Consider the following 26,106-nt stretch of genomic DNA (forward strand, 5'->3'; position numbering starts at 1 on the left):
AAATTGAAATATTTACAGTTTAGATTCACAGTGTGAATGTACACTATTCGAGGTTTTTTTTTAATCGGTGTTGATGTTTATTAATAGAGTACAAAAAATTAATATTTTTGGTATAATTAGTTATTTTTTATTCAAATAAATTTAAATATTTGAAAAACTAAGAAAATTAAGTGGGTTTTTTTCGAAAAAAAAAGTTCGTTTTTTATATATCATCATGGATCTCTATGGAAAGAGGACGAAAAATCGTGAACAACGGTATATTCGGTTTTTTTTTCTATAACAAACTTGGCCAAAAAAAAATTTAAATGAAAAAAAAAAGTGGGTTTTGTTATAATCCGGTACATGTGTGTCCATTATAAAAGTTTACAACCCTTCCTTTTGCCGTTGATCGCTTTAAATTCAGACGTTTTGGATTGGTTCCTTGGTTCCTTGATTAATAATGGTTCTTTATTGAACTTCTCTCTCTCTCTCTATATATATATATATATATATATATATATATATATATATATATATATACTCTTCTAATAAAACAGTACTAAAAACGCCACCTGGCAGTCCCTTAGCCACTCCACCTTACGTTTTCCCGCTCATATATTATAAGTGAAGTTCCCACTTTGCCCTTCTATTTGAAAAAATCCTGTAAAACAGCAAACATGAATCATGAATAAGTAAATACGTAAATATGTAAATCAGGAAGTAAATCAGGAAATTTCAGATTTATTTCTGTCGAAAATTCCATATAGTATGAATCCCAAAAGATCAGCTAATCAATTTAAATTCCATTATCAGCTAATCAATTTAAATTCCATATAGTATCAATCCCTAAAAATCAGGCAATCAGTTTACGCATAGATGATATATTTCAATACAAATTGAGAAGTCAATACGATTCCTGTTAACGTGATTTATTCAATACGATTTCAGAGGTCACATATTCATCGTTAGGTTACATTTCAGAGTTCACATATTCATCATCAGGTCAGCAAAACTACACTCTTCTTTACCTTTTAGATGTTCTTTTTTCATCCACATTCTTATTCGATTTCAACCCACTTTTCATTCTTGATTTGTGATTTATTATCATGTTAACCATTTCGATTTCAACCCACTTTACATTCTTGATTTCTGATTTATTATCAAGTTAACTATTTCGATGAATATCAACCAACTTTCACTACTTTTCCCTCTATTTTTTTACATGTTATGTATAACATCACTTTTAACTCTATTTTTGACCTCTTATGTATAACAGTCTTATACATTGGTATTTTTGCACCGAAAAGATAAAAATTGCAGAATCATGTTCACAAGTAAAAAACGTCGATTCTTTAAAGTAAAAAAAAGGAAACACATGTTATATTTTATAAAAAAAAATGAATCTTAATATTATGTTAACATCATGTGAAAAGAAGAGGTCAGCAGTCTTCTCTGCAAGTTTTAACATAAGTAATACGATTTTTCTGTTTAAAAATACTATTTTCCTTATTTTTTCTGTAAATATGTTTATGTGCTTATACTTCACTACTTTTCTGTTTCATCAGTTTTATCTTTTGTCTTTTCCCTGTTATGTATAACAGAAAAGTTTTTGATACATATGTTTACAAGTAAAATAATTAGTTAGATATATAAATCAATATGCGCTTTACATAACAAGTTTATATTTGTGCTAATTGATTCCATTTATTTACCTGTTTATGTGCTTATATTAAAAACGATTTTTCTGTTTAAAAATACTTTTTTCCTTATTTTTTCTATAAATATGTTTATGTGCTTATACTTCACTACTTTTCTGTTTCATCAGTTTTATCTTTTGTATGTATAAGAGAAAAGTTTTTGATACATATCTTTACAAGTAAAACAATTAGTTAAATATATAAATCAATATGTGCTTTACATAACAGGTTTATATTTGTGCTGATTGATTCCATTTATTTACCTGTTAATGTGCTTATACTAAAAACGATTTTACTGTTTAAAAATACTATTTGCCTTATTTTTTCTATAAATATGTTTATGTGCTTATACTTCACCACTTTTCTGTTTCATCAGTTTTATCTTTTATTTTTTCCCTGCTATGTATATTTGAAAAATTTTTGACACATATGTTTACAAGTAAAACAATTAACTAGATAAATCAATTGGTGCTTTACGATTTTTCTTTTTATATTTGTAACTTTTTGTTAAATTATACAATTTTTTTTTAATTTGCAAGGTACAATGGAACATATAACTCCTGTAAAGGAAATTGACTCAATCAAGGACGATTTCACAATTAAAGTTCGGATCATACGTCTTTGGACTCAAAAGTCAAAATTTAATGCAAACGACACATACTCCATAGAAATGATTCTGATGGATGAGGAGGTATAAGATGCATATATTCAATTATTATTTTTGTAAAATATTATTCATATTCATAAGCCATTATATTTAGATGTTTGTTATTTGTTTATTTTTTAGGGAAGCAAAATTCATGCATCTTGTGTCAAGAAATGGTTTTCAAAATTCCAAAGCTATCTTAAAGAAGATAGTTCAATATATGTTAAGAAACCTAACGTAGCACCAAATACTTCAAAATTTAAGTTTGCTCATCCGGAAAGTAAACTTACCTTTAACCACGATACAACTGTAAAAGATTGTGACAACTTTTCTGGATCTGCACACGGCTTTGATTTTGTTGACTTCAATACTATCATTTCGAACAACATCCTGGAGGCAAAGTCTTTTGGTCAGTTCATTTAATATTAACTTTTATTATATAACATCCTACTTTCTTTCTTTGGACTACAAATTTATCATTTTTATTAACTTAATCCTATACTTTGTTGCTCTTGTAGATATTATTGGACACATTTTTTAATATAGTCGTATGGATACCTCTGAACAAGATAAATCACAACACAAAATGTTGTTGCATCTTCAAGATATAGAGTATTCAACATTATTACAAACAAATAATACAAATTATTTTATATTTTCTACAATATTGTTTATTGTTTCAGGGATACTAAGCTTAAAGTAACTTTGTGGGGTCAGAATGCATACTACATGTCTGATTTTCTTGCTAACAATAATAGCCTTGCTCCAGTTGTTGTTATTGTTCAGTTTGCCAGAGTGAAGTTTATTAATGGTTTGTAATTATTTTCATCAACCATTTACTAAAATTCTATATATAATTAAATAATAAATTTTATTTTTGCAGGTCGTCCTTTTTCATCCACCTACTTTGATGTTAGTAGGTTGTTTATAAACAATGATATCAATGAAATTAAAAGCTACAAAAAGAAGTATTTTTATTTAAGCTTCCCTTTGTATTTTCTAATTTTTTTTCTTCATACTATAATAAATAAAATTCCTTTATTTGTTATAAATGAACAGATTGGTTTCTGAAAACAATCAACAACTTTCATCAAGTGGAATCAAGATGATTGCATCAAAACAAGACAGGGAACACGATGACTTTTTGAAAAATCATTTGTTTTCAAACATTGGTGATGTCATTGAACCTTTGGAGGTACTTCACATTATTTTTATATTTGTTACGTTAATACACTTTTATTTTAGTTTTCAAAATTGTAACAAAAAAAAATAGTATATTGTTATAACGAAACTAACATACACTTTCGCAATATAACATTTATTAACATTGAACAATATTTAAATTTCCAGGAAAAAACGGTGATTATTGTTGGTACTGTTAAGGGAATACGTCAAAACATACGTTGGTATTACCTTGCTTGTAGCAACTGCAAAAAGTCAGCAAGAGAAAAATCGTCTTCTACCGATAAGGTTGACGGTTCTCATGAAGTGGCCGAAATCGTTACTTATGAATGTACTAATCCTATATGCAAAAATATCAAAATTTCGGTTATTCCAAGGTATTACATATTTATTCCACATAATAACGATATATGTTTATCATATTTGTGTAATGTAATATAATTTTATATTTTATTTAGATTTAAAATCCCACTTCGGGTTCAAGACAACACCGGAACCTTGACTTTAACCTTATTTGATCAAGAAGCAAAGAAGTTATTCAAATACACAGCTAAAGAGTTGTATGATAAAAACAAGAAGGTATTATTTCATAGTTGTTAATTACTTATTAATTTTATACATTATATATTTTACATACAAATTTTCTAAGATGATTTATTTATATTTTAGCTTGGCAACAATTTAGATTTGTATCCAATGGAGTTGAAAGTTGTGGTGGACAAAAAGTTGGCAATGATAATTGATATCACAAGTTACAATGTGGATAATAAAAGTAACATTTATGGGATAACAAGATTAACTGAGAATGCAAAAATAATTGATGAACTGGAAAAAAAGAATCTTATTCCACAGGTTTTTTTCAACACTTATATTTATTTCTTACCACATTCACCCAACTATATCTTAATCTATAGCATTTTGTTTTGATATTATGATGCAGCCTGCCAATTCTGATTCACTCATGATTGGTTCTTCGGATATTGCCTCCCAAGAGACCAAAGTTCTTAAGGTTGTACTTTTAAAATTATAATGTGTCAAATATTTCGTTTTAATGTGTAACAACTAACTAAAAAATACAATAGGATTCTTTTTCGCAGACAGGTGAAAATTTAACACCGTCTGCTATAGACAAGTCAACTGCAACAAGTCCTATAAAGCTGATTTCCACACCAAACGAGTTGAAAAGAAACCTTGCTACATCCATAGATCTTGATGAAATGGAGAATTTGTCTACTTCTAAAAGTGCTCGATTGTCACCACCAGATGAACAACCAACGCCTCTTTTGGTACCCAAGAAAGAAAAGTAAATGGATCTTACTTCTACAAACAATCATTGTTCGTTATCATTTTGGTTTCCGCATCATAGACTCTTAAGCCGTTTACATTTTTGACTTTGTTGTTTTTGAATGTTTTTTACTTGTCATTTGATGGTTTTCATATTTGTTTCTTTAAAGTACATTGGGATTTTTTATAAGTCCTATAATGTCGTTTGCTGTTTTATTTTGTTTTTGGTATTTGAACAATTTTTTTAGAATACATTGCTTTATTCTCACAACTTATTGAAAAATTACATTCTTATTTATTATTATGCTGTTACTTATATGTTTACTTTTACATATAAATTTCTTTGACATACCACTTTATTTTGACAGTTGATTATAAGTTACACAAAAAGCATCGCTTGCTACATAATATGGATTATATGAAAGGATAAAAATGTTATATTCAATTGTTACTTAGAAAATTAAATTATTAATTGCATAAATTAAATTCTTAATTACTTACGTTATTTGAAATTTATGCATTAATTTCATTAAAACCAAATGAAATTATACCTTTTCAAAAATAGCTCCAAGTATACCAACAACTAATCTTTCATCATCTGGAAGAGGAAATAGCTTTGATTCATCACCCAATTCATTAAACGGTTTTGCACTGAAAAGATAAAAATTGCAGAATCAAATCACAAGTAAAAAAAACATTCATTCTTTGGTGTAAAAAAAAGGAAACACATGTTATATTTTATAAAAAAAAATGAATCTTAATGTTATGTTAACATCATGTGAAAAGTAAAGGTCAGCAGCCTTCTCTGCAAGTTTTAACATAGCGGAAAGGTCGGACTGTTTCTTTATCTCACAGAATTAGATTATATAATATTAAATATACAGTAAAGATAACAACAAACAAACAGAATATTCCAAAATGTCATATTAAGACGACTCATTGGCCACATTAAGACGACTCATTCGCAAACAAGATCCAGAAGAACCATCACTAGGCTCCACAACTAATTGATCAGAATATTCCAAAATCTCATATGTGTATACAATTTATGAGAAGGATCTGCCTTGGGAAACATTATTTTGTCCTCTGATCCCTTCATAACTATCATTTCACAAGAATTTAAATATATGTAAAGGATAGGAGAAAAATTGAAGACAGATATGGGAGAAAGTGAAGAATCAATGAATACAAATGTGTTTGTTGGACCTCTTTATCAAACCACAAGATTAGATATTATAATAATAGAAATATACATATTCTAAGTGATCAAATCGTAAATAAAAATATTATCCAGATTAGAAACATAAATAAAAATCTATCTTTTGTTTTTTTTAATTAAGGACATAAATATTGCCCCATGAATACTCACCTGAAAAAACGCATATTCAAATTTCAAATTTTGAAAATGCGCTTGCTGACGAATCTTCCAAATAGCACAAAATTTATTCCAAACACATCAACGTTTTTTTTTCTTTGCTTTCTATACTCGTGTAGCATCGTTCTCCATCTATTTTCTGTCAAAAAAAAAGGGAACAACAATTACCGAAAAGATAGAACTACAAAACAGATAGAAGAACAAAACAAAAGAATACGGAGCACCAAATACATTTAATCGATTTAGGTTACTTGCTTACATATAAGAAATCGACGGAGGAAAACAAAATCTTACAAATTTGAAACATAGATTAAGGCTACTTACAGTTAATCACGATGGATGATAACGATTAGTCTATCGTTCTTGGACGATACCGATTTGGTTAGGGCAATAATAGGGTATTTGAAAATACCCTTCTTCCCATTTCTCATACCTTGAATTTTAGATGGGTAAAGTTAGGTTAAGAGAGGGGTTTGATCGGTGGGTGTCGATTACTTTTCCCAATATTATTAAGACGTATAGAACCACAATATCTATAATTTGTTTATACCGACAATACTAAAGCTACATTTCTATAATTGAAATTTATAAACAAAAATAAAATTTTTAATGTCTCATAATGAAATATAATATTTTTAAAATATTTGTATTGTATTGTTTTATGAAAACATTTTGAAAAAAAAAATGGTAAAATTACGTTTTATATTTATTTAGTTATAATATAAAAATATTATTATGCACCCAAATTACGAGGATGCTCATACTTAAAAACTTTTGTGCAACATATTTCAAATATATGTCAAACAGTAACATCACGTTTGTTTCTATGTTATTTTTTATTTATTATATTGTGTTTAATATAATTATTATTTGTTCATATTTTATTTTATCAATGGTATAACTATAGGATACATACTTTTTATATTAGGGTATATAATAAAATACAAAATATTTAAATGTAATCATATTACAATAATTAACCGACTTATATATTTGTATAAAACAAATTGCAATTATATGTCAAATATTGGCAAAACGTTAGTTTATATTTTATTTTCTTCGATTTAATCATATTCTTTATTGTGTATCATCTTATCTTATAAATTAATTGTTGTTAAAACAAAACTAAAATCGCCTCGATACAACTGTATAACATTGTGAAAACTTTTTTCGATCAGCACAAGTCTTCGATTTTGTTGACTTAAATACGATCATTTCGAAGAACATCCTGGAGTCAAACTCTTTTGGTTAGTTATATTTTTTAATTTAATAATATTCGTTGTTGCCTATCATCATATTTTATAACGTAATTGTTCTTATTTGTTCATATTCTAGACATATCATGAAGTCGTTTGATTCTAAAAAGAGTAGAAAATTAAATAGTTTTTATTTAGATAATATAAATAACATTAATTTGTCTATTACATCAATCCAACAAACGTCAACCGCTACAAATGTTATTACTTCACCTTACAACGGTAAGTTTTTTCTTTAACATTTTTTAAAAGTTTTTTTTTACAAATTTTTTAACCTGTAAATTAATCTTTTAATAACAAAAAAATATGACCATATATTTACATAAGAAGAAAAAGGAAAAAAATTGTCTACTTCATCGACTGCTGAAGATTCATCATCTGCAATATTTGTTAACAACGGTTACAAAGGTACATTTCTTATTATTATTATTATTCATCATATGCAATATTATGAAAAATTATTACACTCTTATACATTTTGTATCATATACTTTTATTCCTTATGCAGAAACAAACAATAATATGTACTACTTGCTAGCAAAAGAAAGAAGAAGACAGAGAAAATTATATTTGGATAAGAAGAGAGCGAAGAAGATGAACAAAAAATCCAGTGTTCTCAATCCATCTACTCCACATGTCTTAAAAAAGACATATAAATGTAATTTTCTTTTTTTATTTTTATTTTTTCAATTCATTTACCTATATAAAAAGGACATACATTCTCATCATTTTATATTATTCCCATGTACTAATATAAAATTTTTTATTCTAATTTTATTTTATAATATATGTCTTCACTGTTTATAACAAGTTGTTTTTACAGATCAATCAAAGGGCGTTGTTCATCAAAATGAAAATGTCAATTTCTATAAATCACGTGGAAACCAAAATACACCACTACAATTTTCTTCTTCATATATAAATGTTAGAACTCCGTTATCTAACATTTCAAATGGTAATAATTTTTGTTTTCAAAATTTACTTTCAACCACTTCCTAATAAATTTATATATCCTTACTATTTTTTTTCCAGCTAATGTTAGTTTCAATGACTACGCCACTTCAACATTACCAAATAAAATACATTACTATGTACCTTCTAATGGTATGACGTCTACAAATGCATCTACAATAACTGGTTCTTCATCATCAATCAAGTTAAATCCAGGATGTCATAAATTAAAAAAGAAATTGAAAGATTTATCTCCTATTTCATTGATTGACTTGACAGCAGATGTAGAAAATATACATGAAGTCATTACTGAAAACCTAATAGTTGGTATCTCCAAAGGTAATCAATATAATACCCATTTTCTTTTTTTCTTACAACTTAAATACCGTATTATATATACTTATAAAATTAAATATTTTACTTATACCGCTATATTTTATTACAGAATATTTGGATCATGGTGATCAAATTGTTGTATGTCAAACATGTCATGCAAAATTATGGACAAATGAATCCATTAGAGGAAAACAAAAAGGGAACACAAATTATTCATTATGTTGTGGTTATGGCAAAGTTCAACTACCAAATTTAAAGAACGCACCACCAACTTATGAAAGAATGTTTCGAGCAATGGATTCTAAAAGCAAAAACTTCATGAAAAACATTCGACGTTACAATTCAATGTTTTCTTTTACGTCGATGGGTGGTAAAATTGATTATTCAATCAATAAAGGGAATGCTCCATACATTTTCAGACTTGGTGGTCAAAATTATCATAGTATTGGAAGCCTTTTGCCACCAAATGGATCGCAACCAAAATTCTCTCAGTTATACATTTATGATACCGAGAATGAAAATTCAAATAGACAAAGATGCTTTGGGTATATTTCCAAAATTCTTATTCATACTTAATATTAATCTTTTTTTTACCTTTTTTACTAATATTATGTTTATATTCAATTTTTATAGTGGGGAAAAGCATCAATCTACATCAATCGATAATGATATTATTGAAGATTTGAAGGTGATGTTAGATTCAAATAATGTCTTGGTTAGCTCTTATAGGATGGTAAGAGATACTTTTACAAAAAATCCTCAAGTTGATTTGAAGTTAAGAATTATCGGGAAAAGGGATCGAGATGGAAGGACATATAACTTACCAACTGCTTCTGAGGTTGCCGCTTTAATTGTAGGTGACATTTCTGATTCAATTGAAAATAGAGATATCGTTGTTCAAACAAAATCGGGATTTCTACAACGTATCAGTGAATTGCATCCTTCTTACCTTCCTCTCCAATATCCGCTACTATTTCCATATGGTGATGATGGGTACAACATTGATATTCTTCATAGAGGTGTTACATCTACAACAAATAGCAAGCGCGCGAAATGTACAATGAGAGAATTTTTTGCTTTTAGGATCATTCGTTCTCATTGATTCTTAATTCAAAAAGGCTTTTTCAACAATTTTTGGTAGATGCGTATACGATGATTGAAAGTGAAAGATTGTATTACATACGTAGCCAACAACATGTTCTTAGATGCGAGTCTTATGAGAATTTACGTAACCAAAAAGCTCAAGGAACTACAAATATCTCCAACATCGGCCAACGTGTGATATTACCTTCATCTTTTACTGGTGGTGCGCGCTATATGCTGCAAAACTATTTGGATGCCATGTCCCTATGTAAATGGTTTGGATATCCTGATTTCTTCATAACCTTTACGTGTAATCCCAAATGGCCTGAGGTTAGAAGGTTTCTTAAGGATACTTCACTTCAACCAGAAGACAGACCTGATATACTATGTAGGTTGTTCAAGATCAAACTTGATGCATTTATTAAAGATCTAAGGGAGAATCACATTTTCGGCATAGTTCAAGCAGGTATTTCAAATTATGTTTCTTCATAATTGGTAAAATTTTATGCTTTTTATTATATATTTATTATATTTTTTCTTACGGTATAATCATATTTTATTCTTTTGCAAAATATTATGCAGTTGTTTATACAATTGAATTTCAAAAAAGAGGTTTGCCGCATAGTCATATATGTTTATTTATGCATTCTGACTACAAGCTACCCACTGTTGAACTTATCGATCCGATAATTTCCGCTGAGATACCAAACATAGACGAAGATCCAGAATTGTTTTCACTTGTGAATGAGTTCATGATTCATGGTCCATGTGGAGCTGAAAATATCAATTGTCCATGCATGATCGACAAAAAGTGCTCAAAAAACTTTCCAAAGCAATTCTGTAATCATACGTCTGTTGATCAGAATGGTTTTCCATTATATAGGAGAAGAAACGATGGTCATTTTGTTGAAAAATCAGGTGTCAAGTTGGATAATAGAAATGTTGTCCCCTACAACAAATATCTATTGAAAAGATATCAGGCACATATTAACGTTGAATGGTGCAATCAGGGTTCTTCTATAAAGTATTTATTCAAATACATAAACAAAGGACCTGATAGAGCTACAGTTACCGTTGTACGAAGCAATAATGACTCTGATACTAATGATGCAGTCGATGAAATAAATGAGTATTACGACTGTAGATATTTATCTGCATGTGAAGCATCATGGAGAATTTTTAAATATGATGTTCATTACAGATATCCTTCTGTGGTTAGAATTCCTTTTCATCTTCCTGGTCAACAACAAATTGTATATGGGGAAGACGATGATATTGACGATGTTCTCGACAAACCTTCTGTTGCTTCTTCAATGTTCACAGCTTGGATGGAGTGTAATGCAGTTAATCGTGATGCACGGAAACTCACGTATGTTGAATTTCCTACAAAGTTTGTTTGGAAACGTGGTGATAGGATTTGGAAGCCACGGGAAGTAGGAAAGTGCATTGGTAGAATTCATTCGGTTTCACCTAATCTAGGGGAAGCTTATTTCTTAAGGATTTTGTTAAACAAGGTTAAAGGTCCGAAATCATTTGAAGAAATTCGCACAGTAAATGGTGAAGAGTATTCTTCTTTTAGAGATGCTTGTTATGCGCTTGGTCTATTGGATGATGACAAAGAATACATCGATGCAATCAAAGAAGCAAGTCATTCTGGATCAGGTTTTTACCTACGATTCTTATTTTGCTACATTGTTGATGTGTAACAGTATGTCTAAACCGGAGGTTGTTTGGGAAAACACATGGGAATATTTGGCAGATGGAATTCTTTATAACCAACGACAGAGATTCAAGTCTCCAGGTATTAATTTTTTTATTATTATTTATTTAAAAAGTCATTTATTTTTTAAACATACATTAAATAATATTTTAATTATAAATAAATTTTTTTAATTAGATTTCTAATTAACTTGATTTTAGTCGTGCAGACTTATCACTCAATGAAGATCAGCTTAAAAACTTAACTTTGTTCGAGATAGAACAAGTTTTACTTCGGAACAACTCCAGTCTCAAAAATTATAAAAACATGCCTTTCCCGGATGTTGATTATGTTTCTTCTTCAAACAATCGACTTATCACCGAGGAGCTAGATTATGACATTCACGTTATGAAGACTGAGTTTGATAGTATGTTTCTTGCATTGACAGATGAGCAACGTCACATTTTCCTTGATATCATGAGTGCAGTTAAAGAAAATAAAGGAGGTGTCTTCTTTGTTTATGGTTATGGTGGAACTGGTAAGACTTTTTTATGGAAAACAATATCTGCAGCTATTAGATGCGATGGTAATATTGTTTTGAATGTTGCTTCAAGTGGGATTGCTTCATTATTATTACCCGGAGGTAGAACAGCACACTCTCGATTTATAATTCCTTTTGAACTAACAGAGGATTCTTTTTGTAAAATAAGTCGTGATAGTGACCTCGCTGGCTTATTGAGGAAAACCTCATTGATAATTTGGGATGAAGCTCCTATGGTCCATAAGCATGCATTTGAAGCTTTAGATCGAAGTTTGAAAGATGTATTTAGGTCTGAAAATTCTATCAACTCAGATATTCCGTTTGGAGGTAAAGTTATTGTTTTTGGAGGAGATTTCAGACAGATTCTACCTGTTATTCCGGGTGGAAGTAGACAAAACATTGTTAATGCTTCTTTAAGTTATTCATATTTATGGCCACAATGCAAGATACATAAATTAACAAAAAACATGAGGCTAACTGTTGGAAGAGATCAATCTGATATAGAAAAAATTAGAGATTTTGCACAATGGCTGTTGGATATAGGAGAAGGAAAACTTGGTGGTATCAACGATGGAGAGACGGTTATTGACATTCCACATGATATTCTCATTAATGATCCACATGATCCTATAGGTTCATTAATCGAGTTCGTATATCCTTCAATTTTGGAAAATTACAAAAATACAAGTTATTTTCAAGAAAGAGCAATACTTGCTCCAAAGAATGAAGTGGTTCAGAAAATAAATGACCGTTTGCTATCGAAGTTTCCAGGAGATGAGGTTGAATATTTAAGTTCAGATAGTATATGCCAATCTGAATTTGTCCATGATCAGTTTGATGCAAATTTATATTCATCTGATGTTTTAAATGGTCTGAAAGTATCGGGTTTACCAAACCATAAGTTAGTTTTAAAAATCGGTGTTCCGGTTATGTTGCTGAGAAATATTGATCAGAAAAATGGCTTGTGTAATGGGACAAGACTCCAGGTGATATCATTGGGCAAACGTGTTATTGAGGCACGTATCATATCTGGAACTAATATTGGCAACCGCACTTTTATTCCAAGAATGTCTTTAACTCCATCAGAAAAGAAAATTCCTTTCAAATTTCGAAGAAGACAATTTCCATTGGCTGTATGTTTTGCAATGACCATTAATAAGAGCCAGGGACAGTCATTATCCAAGGTTGGTTTGTTTCTCAAAAATCCCGTGTTTTCACATGGTTAATTGTATGTTGCCTTATCTAGAATTCAAAGCAGAGACGGATTAAAATTATTAATTTTAGATAAGGATGGTACTCTCACAAATAAAACTTCCAATGTTGTTTATAAGGAAATTTTTGGGAATGTATAAACATTATTTTTCTACCATTATTTATTTTGTTTTTGTGTATCACACTTCATTTCTACTAAACATTGTATTTGATTTATTCATGTTAATTACAATATCAGTATTCTTAATTTCTACTAAACTTTGAAATCTTTTTTTATTACACAATCAAAAGTATAATTCTATTTCAATTTCAATTTATCACCCGTGGATTTCCACGGGTTTAAACCTAGTATATATATATATATATATATATATATATATATATATATATATATATATATACACATGTGCATTCATTATAAAAGTTTACAATCCTTTCTTTTGTCGTTGATCGCTTTAAATTCCGACGCTTTGGATTGGTTCCTTGATTCCTTGATTAATAATAGTTCTCTATTGAACTTTTCTCTCTCTCTCTCTCTCTATATATATATATATATATATATATATATATATATATATATATATATATATATATATATATATATTTGCACTAATAGACAAAAGATTATTTGTTCGGTTGATTTTATCCAAATAAACTGGTAGATACTATGTGTCGTCTATTGTGTTATCTATTATGACAAAATCTGTTTTTTACGTACCTTAAATCCTTAACTTTGATGATAATGAAAACTAATGGTGCAATGAGAACTTAAAAATAAAAAAGTAAATAATAATAATAATAATAATAAAACAACTCAGGATTTTGACTATATATTAAAGCAGAGAAAATTATGTTATTAGTCGGGATTTTATGATATTATCCTTTCTTAGGGAGGAGGGAGTTATTCTCTCCCAACTCACTCGACCCACTACCACATCAGTTTTTATATCTTTTTTTTCTTCATCTTTCTCAACCCACAACACACGAAAACTCTATTTTTTTCAACTCACTTAATTAAAAAATACAAAAAAAACTAAGGTACAAGTCTTAATTAGCAAAAGAGCTACCGCTGGTACCTCCAATATACCACTCTCTCTGTTATCATTAAGAGTTAATTGCCACATGTCCTGTTTGTTAGAGAGTTTTGAGTTTCAGTTATTTAGTTATTCCATTACAAGTTTGTTTAAGTTCTTGTATATATGTAATGAACATTTCATTCAGACAAATCAATGAAAGAAAAGATTTTCTCTCTCAAAACATATTTCTCTTTCTAAGTTTCAAATTCAATATGGTATCAGATTGAAATCGATCCATTTCATTCTTCTTCGTTCATTCAATCAGAATCATGTCTGAAACGATCTCATCTGATTCATCTGCAATCAATGTTTCCAGTTCATTTTACATTGGCTCTTCTGATAATCCGAATTCCATTCTTGTTTCAACTGTTTTTAATGGAATTGGATTTCAATCCTAGAAACGATTGATGATTCTTTCTTTGTCTGCCAAAAACAAGCTTGGATTTGTAGATGGATCTATTACGCCTCCTGCAATCAATTCTCCTGCATATTCGAATTGGCACAGAGCTAATTCAATGGTCATCGGTTGGATTCTCAATTCGTTGAACAAAACAATTGTTGATAGTGTTCTCTTCTTACCGAATGCTTCTGAGATTTGGAATGAGCTTCATCAACGATTTGAACGATCTGATGGTACTCTTCTTTACAACACTCAGCAACAATTGTTTTCTCTCTCACAAGGTACAAATGATTTCTCTACCTATTTCACCAAATTAACAAAAATTTGGGATGAATTGCGGATTGTTCAAGCTATTCCTCTTTGTACTTGTGTTGCTGTTGCATCGATTCATACATTTTTTGAGGATCAACGCATCATTCAAATGTTAATGGGGCTAAATGATTCATACAAAATTGTTCAAGGGCAAATTCTTATGATGAAGTCGTTACCTCCTCTTTCCACTACTTATTCGCTGATTATTCAAGAAGAACGCCAACGAACAATTTCCATTCCTTCAATTATAAACAATGATGCAATTCCCATGAATGTTACTTCAGAATCATCTGTTTCCAACTCCAAGAAATCACTTCTTTGTACTCACTGCAAGAAGACAGGTCATACCAAAACCAATTGCTATCGCATAATTGGTTTTCCTGCGTCATTCAAATTCACTAAAAACAAAAAGGATGATCCAAAATCAAGTGTTCAGAATGTTATCTCGATATCTAATTCTCCTTCAATCACCATGGAACAGTATGAACACCTTGTTCAACTCATTAATAATCACATCACTTAATCAACCACATTTCATTGGGCTTCTTGATGGTCATCATGCTACTGTTTCTTTCATTGGTGATATTCAATTGCATGATTCTATAATTCTTCATCGAGTATTGTGTGTTCCTTCATTCAAATACAATCTCATTTCTATTCCCAAATTCACAAAACATTTAAATACGTTTGTCATCTTTACTGATGAAGAATGTCTTCTGCAGGACCCTTCATCAAAGAATGAGATTGCTCTAGGTGGTTTTGGGAAGAATATCAATGATCTATATGTTTTTGATCATCGAACCATTAAAGATCATCTTTCATTTTGTTGTCCATTTCCTTCTAGAACATGTTTCATTGTAATCAATAAGCCATCCAACACTTTGTTATGACATAAACGATTAGGTCATCTTCCTTTTAGTAAACTCAAACAATTGTCTTTTGTTCCTTCACATTGTAATGAGTTTGTATTTGATTCTTGTTTGACATGTTCTCAAGCTAAACAGCCACGTTTGTCTTTTCCTAAAAGCATATCTCATACTCATCATCCTTTTGATCTAGTGCACATTGATGTATGGGGACCTTATTGTGACATCCCCTAATTTCTCGGCCAGAAAAGACCGATTTAATTTATGCTTTTTAAAATAAAGTCAGAGAAATCTTTTAAAAGATGTTGCGGAATTGGTCCCCAAAACAAAACATGATAAAAGTTAAAACCTTTCTTTAAGAAAGTATATATTTTCCTTATATATCAAAACATTGGGATGTCATGTTCCGATACAGATCAAAAACATAAACAAGACATTATAAGCCTTACAACAGTTATTTACAACTATTGGCCTATAATCCAAAAATCTCTCATCATCCTCCGACTATGCTCGGGGTCCACTACCTGTAACAATAAAAAGTTGAATGGGTCAGGCTTGGGAGCCTGGTGAGCATATAGGGTTTTCAACCCACAATAATAATAAACTTATTAAGTTCACCAATCAACAATAACCCTGATTACCCATTCCCGTTATCCTCACTTTACGTCCCTAAACACCTAACACAAGGGACATAGCCTAAGGAATATCATCGGGATGGACACTACTGCTAAGGGGACTCCTCAGCCATACACGTCCTAAAGGCAACCATGAGGGGGATGGAGTACGCCAATGAACATATAGTTCACCAACACCTACAAGTTGCGAACCTGATAGTGTTCCACTGGACTGTCTAGAAAGGTCCGTGGTCGTCATCTAAACTCCGCTAGACGACAACAACAACAACAACAACAACAACATCGAGGTCTCTCATCATTTTAACACCCATCGACTATTTCGTCTACCCATGTTTTACCCAACATATTTGTAGATAAATTATATATACAGTTTAAAACTTGTATAAAACATCTATTCAACAGTCACCTCAAATAAACAATTAATATATTTACACATAGCACGTATTTTAAGGTAAATACTTCATATCTATGTGTAAGGTGAAAGTAACTACACACTCACCTGATTTAATGATAATCGGGTAGCAATTCGTTTCCTAAAACGATCGTTTCTAATAAAACCGGGAGTTTTATTGAGAAACCGGGCTTTGCGAGGGTTGGGCTTCAAAACCGAAAAGATAAATTTCTCATGCTTCTCGGGCACTTCGGGACGTGTTTCGGGTGTTTGGTATGATACCGGGGCTTTGGGGGAAGTTGGAATGAAAGAAATATTGCAAGAGGGGTTAAAAATGACAAGTTTCCAAATTATCCCCGGGAGGTCTCGCACCCTTCTATTTATAGGGGTGAGGCTTCTGATCGGACGGCTGAGAAGCTTCCAGGTGGCAGCAGATCCGAAGAGGAGGCAGGTGCCTCGCACGTGTGAGGGTCTAGGTGTGACCTTCTGATTGGACCGAGGTCTAGGTCCGAGGGTTCAGTCGTGGCGCTATGTGCGAAGCTCGGACACGCGAGAAAGGGGCACGCGTCGGATCGCTATTGGACCGCGCTTCGGATGGCTCTCTGGTTCGGACACGCTTCTGATGACACAGCAATTTCGGACACGTGGCACGCATGCAGCGAAGGTGACGTGGCCGAAGTCCACCATGCGAAATTCCTCGGATTTGGCATTTTTTTCTCGATTTTTGTGCAAAAACTTCTAAAATCCATAACTTTCGCATACGAGCTCCGTTTTTGACGTTCTTTATATGTACGCGTAGGTAAAATTACGCTCTACAACTTTCGTTTAGACTTCGTCTGCTAATTTTGACTTTAATTTTTATATTATTATTTTTAACAGAGCGGGACAGGAAATTCGTTAAAAATTCATAACTTCTTCATCTGACGTCCGTTTTCGTCTGTCTTTTTACCGTTGTATTACTATTGACGAGACTTTCGATTCTCGTTTAGGTTGTGTCGGCTAAAAATCAATCGATCTAAAATTCGAGTTTTTAGTTGTCTACTGCTAAGCTGAAACTTCGAAAAATCATAACTTCCTCATACGAAGTCAGATTTGGGCGTTCTTTTTATACATACTCTCGGTTTAACGAACACTACGACTTTCATTTAGATTACTAAGGCTAAAAAGTAGTTTACCAAAAACTCACTTTTTACGTCATTCGGCACCGTGCCGGTTTTGTCGTGAAACTTCGACAACTCATAACTTCTTCGTTATAACTCGGATTTCGGTATTCTTTATATATCCGTAATCCTTGTCACGACCACTACAACTTTCTTAATAGATATCGGCTTTATCTAATATTTAATTTCGACGCTCATTTTTATTCTTAATTAATTAAACCCTAATAATTAAGCATAAAACACATAATTTTCACATAATATTCACATAATTCTTTTCATATCTTCAAAATGAGTTACAAAGGTTAACCTAGACTATCACATCAATATTAATGCCTAGCCTAGAAACACGAGCGTTACACTTATAAACATGCTACTCGTGATGGTTTTAAATTCTTTCTAACCATTGTTGATGATTACTCTCGCCATACATGGATACGTTTAATGAGTAATAAAAAGGCAGCATGGAATCTTATTAAAGCTTTTGTTTCTCACATACAAACTCAATTTCACAAGACCATAAAGATTATCAGATCTGATAATGCATATGAATTGGGTTCCAGCAATGAGGGAGTTGAATTTTTCCAAACAAAAGGCATTATTCACCAAAAATCAACACACATATTGTCCTCAACAAAATGGTTTAGTTGAACGAAAACATCGTCACATTTTAGAAGTTGCAAGGGCATTGTATTTCCAATCGGGACTCAGACACGTCTATTGGGGAGAATGTGTCAAAACATCCATTCACTTAGTCAATAGAATGCCTACGAAAGTTCTTCAACATAAAACACCATTTGAAGTCTTGTATAATGTTGTACCAGATTTACAACATCTTAAAGCATTTGGGTGTTTATGCTATGTTAGTTCTCCAAGAACATGAAGGGATAAGTTCATGCCTCGTAATTGGGAAGAAGAAAACTAATGATACTTGGGATATTGCAAACTAATGATATCAAGCAAAAGGCGATCCTAATTGGGAAGAAGCAATGGCCAAAGAGTTACAAGCATTGCAAACTAATGATACCTAGGATATTGTTAAACTACCAAAAGGCAAGAAGCCTATTTCCTGCAAATGGGTAATCAAAATCAAATATGGGGCAGATGGTTCAGTTGAGAGGCACAAAGCTCGATTGGTAGCAAAAGGTTTCACACAAAAAGCTGGTATTGATTACCATGAGACCTTTTCACCTGTAGTGAAATTCAACACAGTAAGATGTTTAGTTGCTTTAGCTGTCAAAAGACAATGGAAAATTCAACAGCTTGATGTAAATAACGCCTTTCTTCATGGCGACTTACATGAAGAAGTATATATGAGAATACCACCTGGAATCTCTACAATATCTCCCTCAAATGTTTGCAAATTAAAAAATTCCTTATATGGTTTAAAACAAGCATCCAAACAATGGTATTCGAAATTGTTCGAAGCATTAAGAACAAGAGGATATCATCACTCACCTAATTATTACTCTTTGTTTCTTAAAACCACATTTAATTCCATTGTTATTGTAGTTGTTTATGTCGATGACATATTAGTTACAGGAGATAATCAAGTTGAAATTGCAGATCTTAAACGCTTTCTGGATGATCAGTTTTATAATAAAAGATTTGGGACAAATTCATTTCTTTCTTGGATTGGAGTTTAATCAGGTTCCTAATGGCATGATCGTTCATCAGCAAAAATATATTAAAGAATTACTTGATACATAATCTATGAATGATTGCAATATTGTATCCACTCCTCTTCCTCACAAGATTCGTCTATTACCAGCTATGGAGAATCCTTTAGATGATCCTACCATGTATAAACAGTTAATTGGAAAGCTGAATTTTTTAATTCATACAAGACCTGATTTGTCTTACTCGGTACAGTACCTCAATCAATTCAATCAAACACCATCTCAAGCACATTATGAAGTTGCTCTACATGTACTTCAATATCTCAAAGACACATTACATCAATGATTGTTTTTTCACCAAAATAACAATTATACCCTTGAGGCATATTGTGATTCTGATTGGGTTGGATGCCCAATCACCAGGCGATCTGTTAGTGGGTATTTCATCATGTTTGGAAACAGTCCTATTGCTTGGAAATCCAAGAAACAGATTATCGTTTCTTTATCTTCAGCAGAGGCTGAATATCGATCCATGAGAAGATTAGTTGCTGAATTGGCTTGGTTAAGTCGACTTTTTCAAGAATTTCAAGTATCCAATATTACACCAATACCCCTCAAATGTGACAATCAAGCAGCTATATATATAGCTTCTAATCCAGTTTTTCACGAGAGAACTAAACATATTGACATAGATTGTCATTTTGTTAGAGAAAAATTTAAAAGTGGCCTTATCTCTTTATCTCATGTTTCAACAAATCAGCAGATCGCAGATGCTCTTACAAAGTCTTTACCAGGACCAAAACAAGAAGCTACAATCAAGCTAGGTCTTCAACCATATCCTCCAGCTTGAAGGGGGTGTTATCATTAAGAGTTAATTGCCATGTGTCCTGTTTGTTAGAGCAGTTTTGAGTTTCAGTTATTTAGTTATTCCATTACAAGTTTGTTTAAGTTCTTGTATATATGTAATGAAAATTTCATTCAGACAAATCAATGAAAGAAAAGATTTTCTCTCTCAAAACATATTTCTCTCTCTCTAAGTTTCAAATTCAATACCCTCTTCAGTGGGTTGGGAGGGTTGGGAGTGATGGGTTGTTTAATTGGTTTCACTAATCCGTTTCATCATTTCTCTCCTTTTCTCTTATACCATGTATTTTAAGACTTGTACTTTAGCTGTTTTGTATTTTTTTTTTATTTGATTGGGTTGAACGTGTTGAAAAAATAGGATTTTCATGTGTTGTGGGTTGAAAAAGATTATGAAAAAAAAAAGAAAAAAAAAACTGATGTGGAAGTGAGTTGAGTGGGTTGGGAGGGAATGACTCCCTCGTCCCTTAGATCAACGTTTTGAAATGTTGACTAACAAAAATTGATTAGATAAGATCGGATCTAAATAAAAACATCATCATGTCATATCACATCCCATCAATGCATATTGATATATTTATGTTTTGAGCTTGTACATGTCAAGATATTCTTTGGAAAGATTATTTAATGGCAAAGACTAAGAAGTTGTGGAGGAAGACCCATTAGTAGAGATTATATATTTATATCCCTGTCTAATGTCGATGGCAATGACTAAAATGTTAAAAAATCCCTGGCCACAATTCATAGTTTGAGAAGGATTATACTTTCCTGTGTAACTTGAAGGGCTGAGATCAAAAAGTTTTAAGTCCATAAACATCCAAAAACTATTGACAAAATAAAGCATTGGATATCACATTTTATCAACCATATTTAGTAGAGTAGATACAAAATCCAGAGAGTGAGAGAGGTAAAAGCAGATTCCCTATTAGATTGTACGTGCTATTTCTTGCTAAAGGGAAACTTTTCTTACCTGTTTGCGCAATCTGGATCTGCAAGCAGATTCCCTATTTGATTGTTTCCTTCTCTGCCTTTTTAGCTCCATTTCATCCAGAAATAAGAATTATTAAAAATTAACACATACTGTCTTTTTCTTATATGTATCCCCATTTATATGTTTTATGTCATCGTATTTAGTCGTGTCCATGGCGAAAGAAAATTATAAACAAAAGAATTTGTAATAATGATGCATATGATAATGCACATAATGAGTATTCGACGTAATGAATATTATAATATTCTTCATATGCAATCCTTCCAATTTTCCATTTATATACTAAAAAAAAAAACCTTATAAATCTTCCATTTATATCCACAAAAAAACCTTATATAAACGAGGGCCCATCACTTTTTGTAATACACAGTCACAACTCACAATCACAATGATCTTCTCCACCATTTCCACTTACCTTCTCTTACCTCTTCTTTTTCACTTGGCCAATGCAGCCGTGTTTACTATCCAAAACAACTGTCCATACACTGTCTGGGCTGGTGCAGTGCCCGGCGGTGGACGACAGCTTAATCCAGGCCAAACCTGGTCTTTAAATGTGGCAGCAAACACAAAAGGAGCTCGTATATGGCCACGTACAAACTGCAACTTTGATGGGTCCGGTCTAGGCAGGTGTCAGACCGGTGACTGCAACGGCCGCCTCCAGTGCCAAGTTTTCGGTACACCACCTAACTCATTGGCTGAATACGCATTGAATCAATATATGAATCTTGATTTCTTCGACATTTCTCTTGTCGATGGATTCAACGTGCCAATTGAATTTAGCCCTAACTCTGGCGGGTGCACCCAAGGCATCAAATGTACTGCGGACATCAATGGCCAGTGCCCTGCTGAGTTACGGGCTCCCGGTGGTTGCAATAACCCTTGCACAGTGTTCAAGACCGATGAATATTGTTGCGACTCAGGTAACTGTGGGCCAACTTCCCTTTCTAGGTTTTTCAAGGATCGATGTCCTGATGCGTATAGCTACCCCAAGGATGATCAAACCAGCACGTTTACATGCCCTGGTGGGACCGACTACAGGGTTGTGTTTTGCCCCTCGGATGCTGTTCAAATTGCTGATAAAAGTCTCGACATGTGTTCTCGCACCTTGGTGCTTACCTCCATAACCAACTTTGGTTCTGTTTTTGTATGTTAGACAATTTTTTACAGAAAAACTAAAACACACTTATTTTATAGCTGTATCAGATTGGCTGATCATCTAATCTGTGATCCATAATTTATGATCAACCAAATAGATCATGATCTCACCTATTACCCCTAATTAATAATTATAGAGCTTGATTTAACGTATGATATATATATTAGTAAAATATAGAATTCTAAATAAAAATCATCATCGAGATCAAATTATTATTTTGATTTTGTTGACTACTCCAAAGTCCTAACCGCTCTTTCAAAGTCCACAGTTCCCAGGTCAAGCACGCTTTAACACCCCCAGGCCCCATCTTAAACGCCATTGACCGTTACCTCGTCTTTCCTAAAACAACCATATTTAAAAATAAAAAATCGTCATACAAAAGACGTTAATACAAGATATTTTTTGTTTTTTTTTAAAGAATATTTTGATAGAAAGAAGTGAACGGTATATAAAAGTGAACTTTTACAAATTTATAAAGAAGGAAATTTTAATTTTGTATTTAAAAGCGATATTGATGGATCTTATAATAATCCAAAATTCCAAATATTGTTTGTCTATATATCTGAGCCTTTTTTTATCAGATGTCAAAAAAATTTATGGACCAGTTCGTGTGGGGGCTCCTTCCTCGACGAAGGTATTTGTTTAAAAAATTGGGGATGGGGGCGGAGACAGGAGCATGGTTAACCTCCGTTTCAATTTTAAGGGCGGGGACAGGGTGGGCAGCCCATCCCAAAACCCTGATGGGCCCCTTTTATAAATTATACATATTTAGTATTATTAATTATACAAATATAATAAGCAATAGCATTATTTTGAGCTCCCAAAATTCAACAAAAATAATGTTTTTAAGTTGTTAGTATAATGTTTTTGAGATGTCGTAATATTTTTGTTTTTAACATGTAAAATTATGCTATAAATAACATTATTTGTTAGCTCAAACAACAACTCATTTTAGCCCTAAAAAACACAAGTCAAAATCAATCGGGGGCGGGGGCGGGGATAATAAAGGGAATTCGGGGGCGGGGGAACGAGGGAATTTCGGTGGTGGGTGTGAGGGATGCACTCCTCGTCACGTTTACCCCCATTGACATCCCTATTGATCTGTTGACTCGAACCAAATTTTAATTAGATAGGATCCTAATCCAGACTCAAATTATTGACAAGCCCGATGATGACTATGAATTATTCCTAGAATCTATACTAATAAATAAAGATCTATTATGTTCTTATGTCATTCTCCCATTCAATCACATCTTGTTATTTTTCAAGTTTTTTTGAATTATTCAATATTCACTTGTCATTTTTGTGTTTTTTTTTCTTTTTATTCAAATTTCATCCATAAAATGTCACCTTATATTAATTAATTTTAATAATGTATTAATTATTATATATTAATATAGATAGTAACATTCCATGCTAAATCCTAAAAATTTAGCAATCTAATGGTCTACTAATTTGAATTCGTCTACTATTTTGAAATCAATGAAATATACATTGATCATATACCTCTTACATGACCTTCACCATTCATTTATTTTAAAACAGTTGAAAAATAACTTTAATGACATAGATGAATAGTAAAGTTAAATGAAATCTAAAATGATTTGTTGGTAATGGTAGTCAAAATAGAGTGTAACGTCCCAAAAATTACGAAGTAAAAATTTCATTTTAAGAACCAACAAAACATCATTCACTCATTTCAAAACCCATCAAAATGTGATAATGTATAAAATAGTTATCAGAGTACAGGTCATAAAATGTGGAATGTTGGTGGATGCGGTGCGATCATGTATGACCCTTCTCTTTCGAAAAGTACCTGAAACCATAAACATAAAACCGTAAGCAATAAATGTCCTAAAGGCAACCATGAGGGGGATGGAGTACACCGGTGAACACATCGTTCACAAACACCTACAGGTTGCGAGCCTGCTAGCGTTCCACTGGACTGTCTAGAAGAGTCCGTGGTCGTCATCTATACTCCGCTAGATGACTGGATCACCAACAACATTGAGGCCTCTCATCATTTTATCACACATCGTCTTATTACATCTACCCATGCTTTACCCCCAACATTTTTGTAGATATAAAATACATATACAGTTTAAATAATGAAAAACGTGTATAAAATCATTCATCCAACATAGACAGCAAGTATTCAGATAATATGCACACATAGCACGTAATTTATATAAAATACTTCATATTTATGTGTAAGATGAAAGTAACTATGCACTCACCTGAAAGGTGGTGACTCGGTACTTGAACAGCACTTCGTTATCTCAAAACAATTTTTCCTTGACCAAAACCTAGTATCAATACCACTAGAGTTTAGTTTTAACGTTAACTGCGACTAATTAATAGTCTAGCTATTATTATTATTATATAAGCGTTAAATAACACCCAATATAACTCATAATAATAGCTCAAATAATTATTTTAAGGACCTAATAACATTACTATAATTATTTAAAAGTTATATTAAAAATTGCATAGGCGTAGCTCACTTACAGCGGATTTTAAAGAAAATCGGGCTTTGCTCGGAGCAGCGTTTCTTAACCGAAAGACCCTTTTTCTCGGGACTCCGGGAGCCTCGGGGCTTCCTTAGGGTGCTAGGGATTTTTCCTAGGGTTTAGGGGGTTAAAATGGGTTAGAGAGAGAAAGTAGTGAGAGAAAGAATGAGTTTTGGTGTGATTTCCTCGGCAGCCCTCGCAGGGTATTTATAGGGGCCGAACTTTGGATCTACGCGGGGCGTTCAGCAAGTTACGCGGGGCGTAACTTCGGATAAGGTCACCAGCTCGGATCCAGCTGGCTCACACTCGCAAGAGGATCAGGTCCGAACGTACGCTGGGCGTACCAGCCTTGGACGCGGGGCGTAGAGCGAAGGCGAGGCGACGTGTCTTCATCTGGTGCGAGGCCGTGGGGAGCAAGCAACGGCTAGGATCTTGCCACGTCATCACAGTGTCGCAAATTGCACACTTAACTTCTAAAAATCATAACTTTTGCATACGAGCTCCGTTTTCGACGTTCTTTATATCCACACGTAGGCGGGAACGTACTATACAACTTTCGTTTAGACTCCGTCGGCTAATTTTGACTTTATTTTAAAAGTTATATTTTTAACAGGCCGGGACAGGATTGGTCCGTTAAAAATTCATAACTTCTTCATCCGACATCCGTTTTCGTCTGTCTTTTTATCGTTATGCTACTATTAACGAGATCTTCGATTCTCGTTTAGGTTGTGTCGGCTAAAAACCGCTCGATCTAATATTCGAACTTCGGGCTGTACACTACTAAGCCGAAACTTCGAAAAATCATAACTTCCTCATACGAAGTCAGATTTGGGCGTTCTTTTTATGGACGCTCTCGGTTTAACGTTTTCTATGACTTTCGTTTAGATCGCT

The 26,106-nt window shown here is 32.3% G+C and overlaps 1 protein-coding gene, 1 long non-coding RNA gene and 1 pseudogene across 7 annotated transcripts in view; 2 read left to right on the plus strand and 1 right to left on the minus strand.

The window, feature by feature from the left end:
- Positions 1 to 6,685, minus strand: part of LOC145165556 (uncharacterized) — a 43,494-nt gene extending 36,809 nt beyond the window's left edge. For 4 of the 6 annotated variants that reach the window (XR_013740113.1, XR_013740116.1, XR_013740115.1 and 1 more), the window contains exons 1-5: positions 6,488 to 6,685; positions 6,158 to 6,302; positions 5,340 to 5,439; positions 2,613 to 2,712; positions 552 to 640 (exon numbers count right to left, since the gene is read on the minus strand). This is a non-coding gene — a long non-coding RNA (uncharacterized LOC145165556). Of the gene's footprint in view, positions 1 to 239; positions 641 to 2,612; positions 2,713 to 3,735; positions 3,845 to 5,339; positions 5,440 to 6,157; positions 6,303 to 6,487 lie in introns of those variants that run through there. The other 2 variants (XR_013740117.1, XR_013740112.1) reach the window with 2 other exon arrangements.
- Positions 6,686 to 7,505: 820 nt separating this feature from the next.
- LOC145163446 (uncharacterized) lies at positions 7,506 to 11,698 on the plus strand. Its single transcript, XM_079082288.1, has 11 exons — positions 7,506 to 7,641; positions 7,750 to 7,827; positions 7,928 to 8,077; positions 8,243 to 8,374; positions 8,452 to 8,709; positions 8,816 to 9,251; positions 9,340 to 9,761; positions 9,848 to 10,255; positions 10,372 to 11,451; positions 11,499 to 11,590; positions 11,687 to 11,698. Exons 1-11 carry the CDS (start codon positions 7,506 to 7,508, stop codon positions 11,696 to 11,698), a joined length of 3,204 nt encoding a protein of 1,067 aa, XP_078938414.1.
- A 10,190-nt stretch (positions 11,699 to 21,888) lies between these two features.
- LOC145165557 (thaumatin-like protein pseudogene) lies at positions 21,889 to 22,809 on the plus strand (annotated as a pseudogene).
- The last annotated feature ends 3,297 nt before the right edge of the window (positions 22,810 to 26,106 follow it).

The sequence above is a fragment of the Lactuca virosa genome, chromosome 3 (assembly GCF_052849685.1).
Source record: "Lactuca virosa cultivar CGN04683 chromosome 3, Lactuca_virosa_CGN04683_v6, whole genome shotgun sequence".
In the NCBI taxonomy this organism is placed as follows: domain Eukaryota; kingdom Viridiplantae; phylum Streptophyta; class Magnoliopsida; order Asterales; family Asteraceae; genus Lactuca; species Lactuca virosa.

Bases quoted from the DNA above. Each gene is read 5' to 3' on its own strand.
- LOC145163446 (XM_079082288.1), top strand. From the start codon at position 7,506: ATGAAGTCGTTTGATTCTAAAAAGAGTAGAAAATTAAATAGTTTTTAT. The intron at 8,710-8,815 runs GTAATCAATATA...ATTTTATTACAG, and splicing joins AATAGTTGGTATCTCCAAAG to AATATTTGGATCATGGTGAT. The intron at 9,762-9,847 runs GTACAATGAGAG...AATTTTTGGTAG, and splicing joins AAATAGCAAGCGCGCGAAAT to ATGCGTATACGATGATTGAA.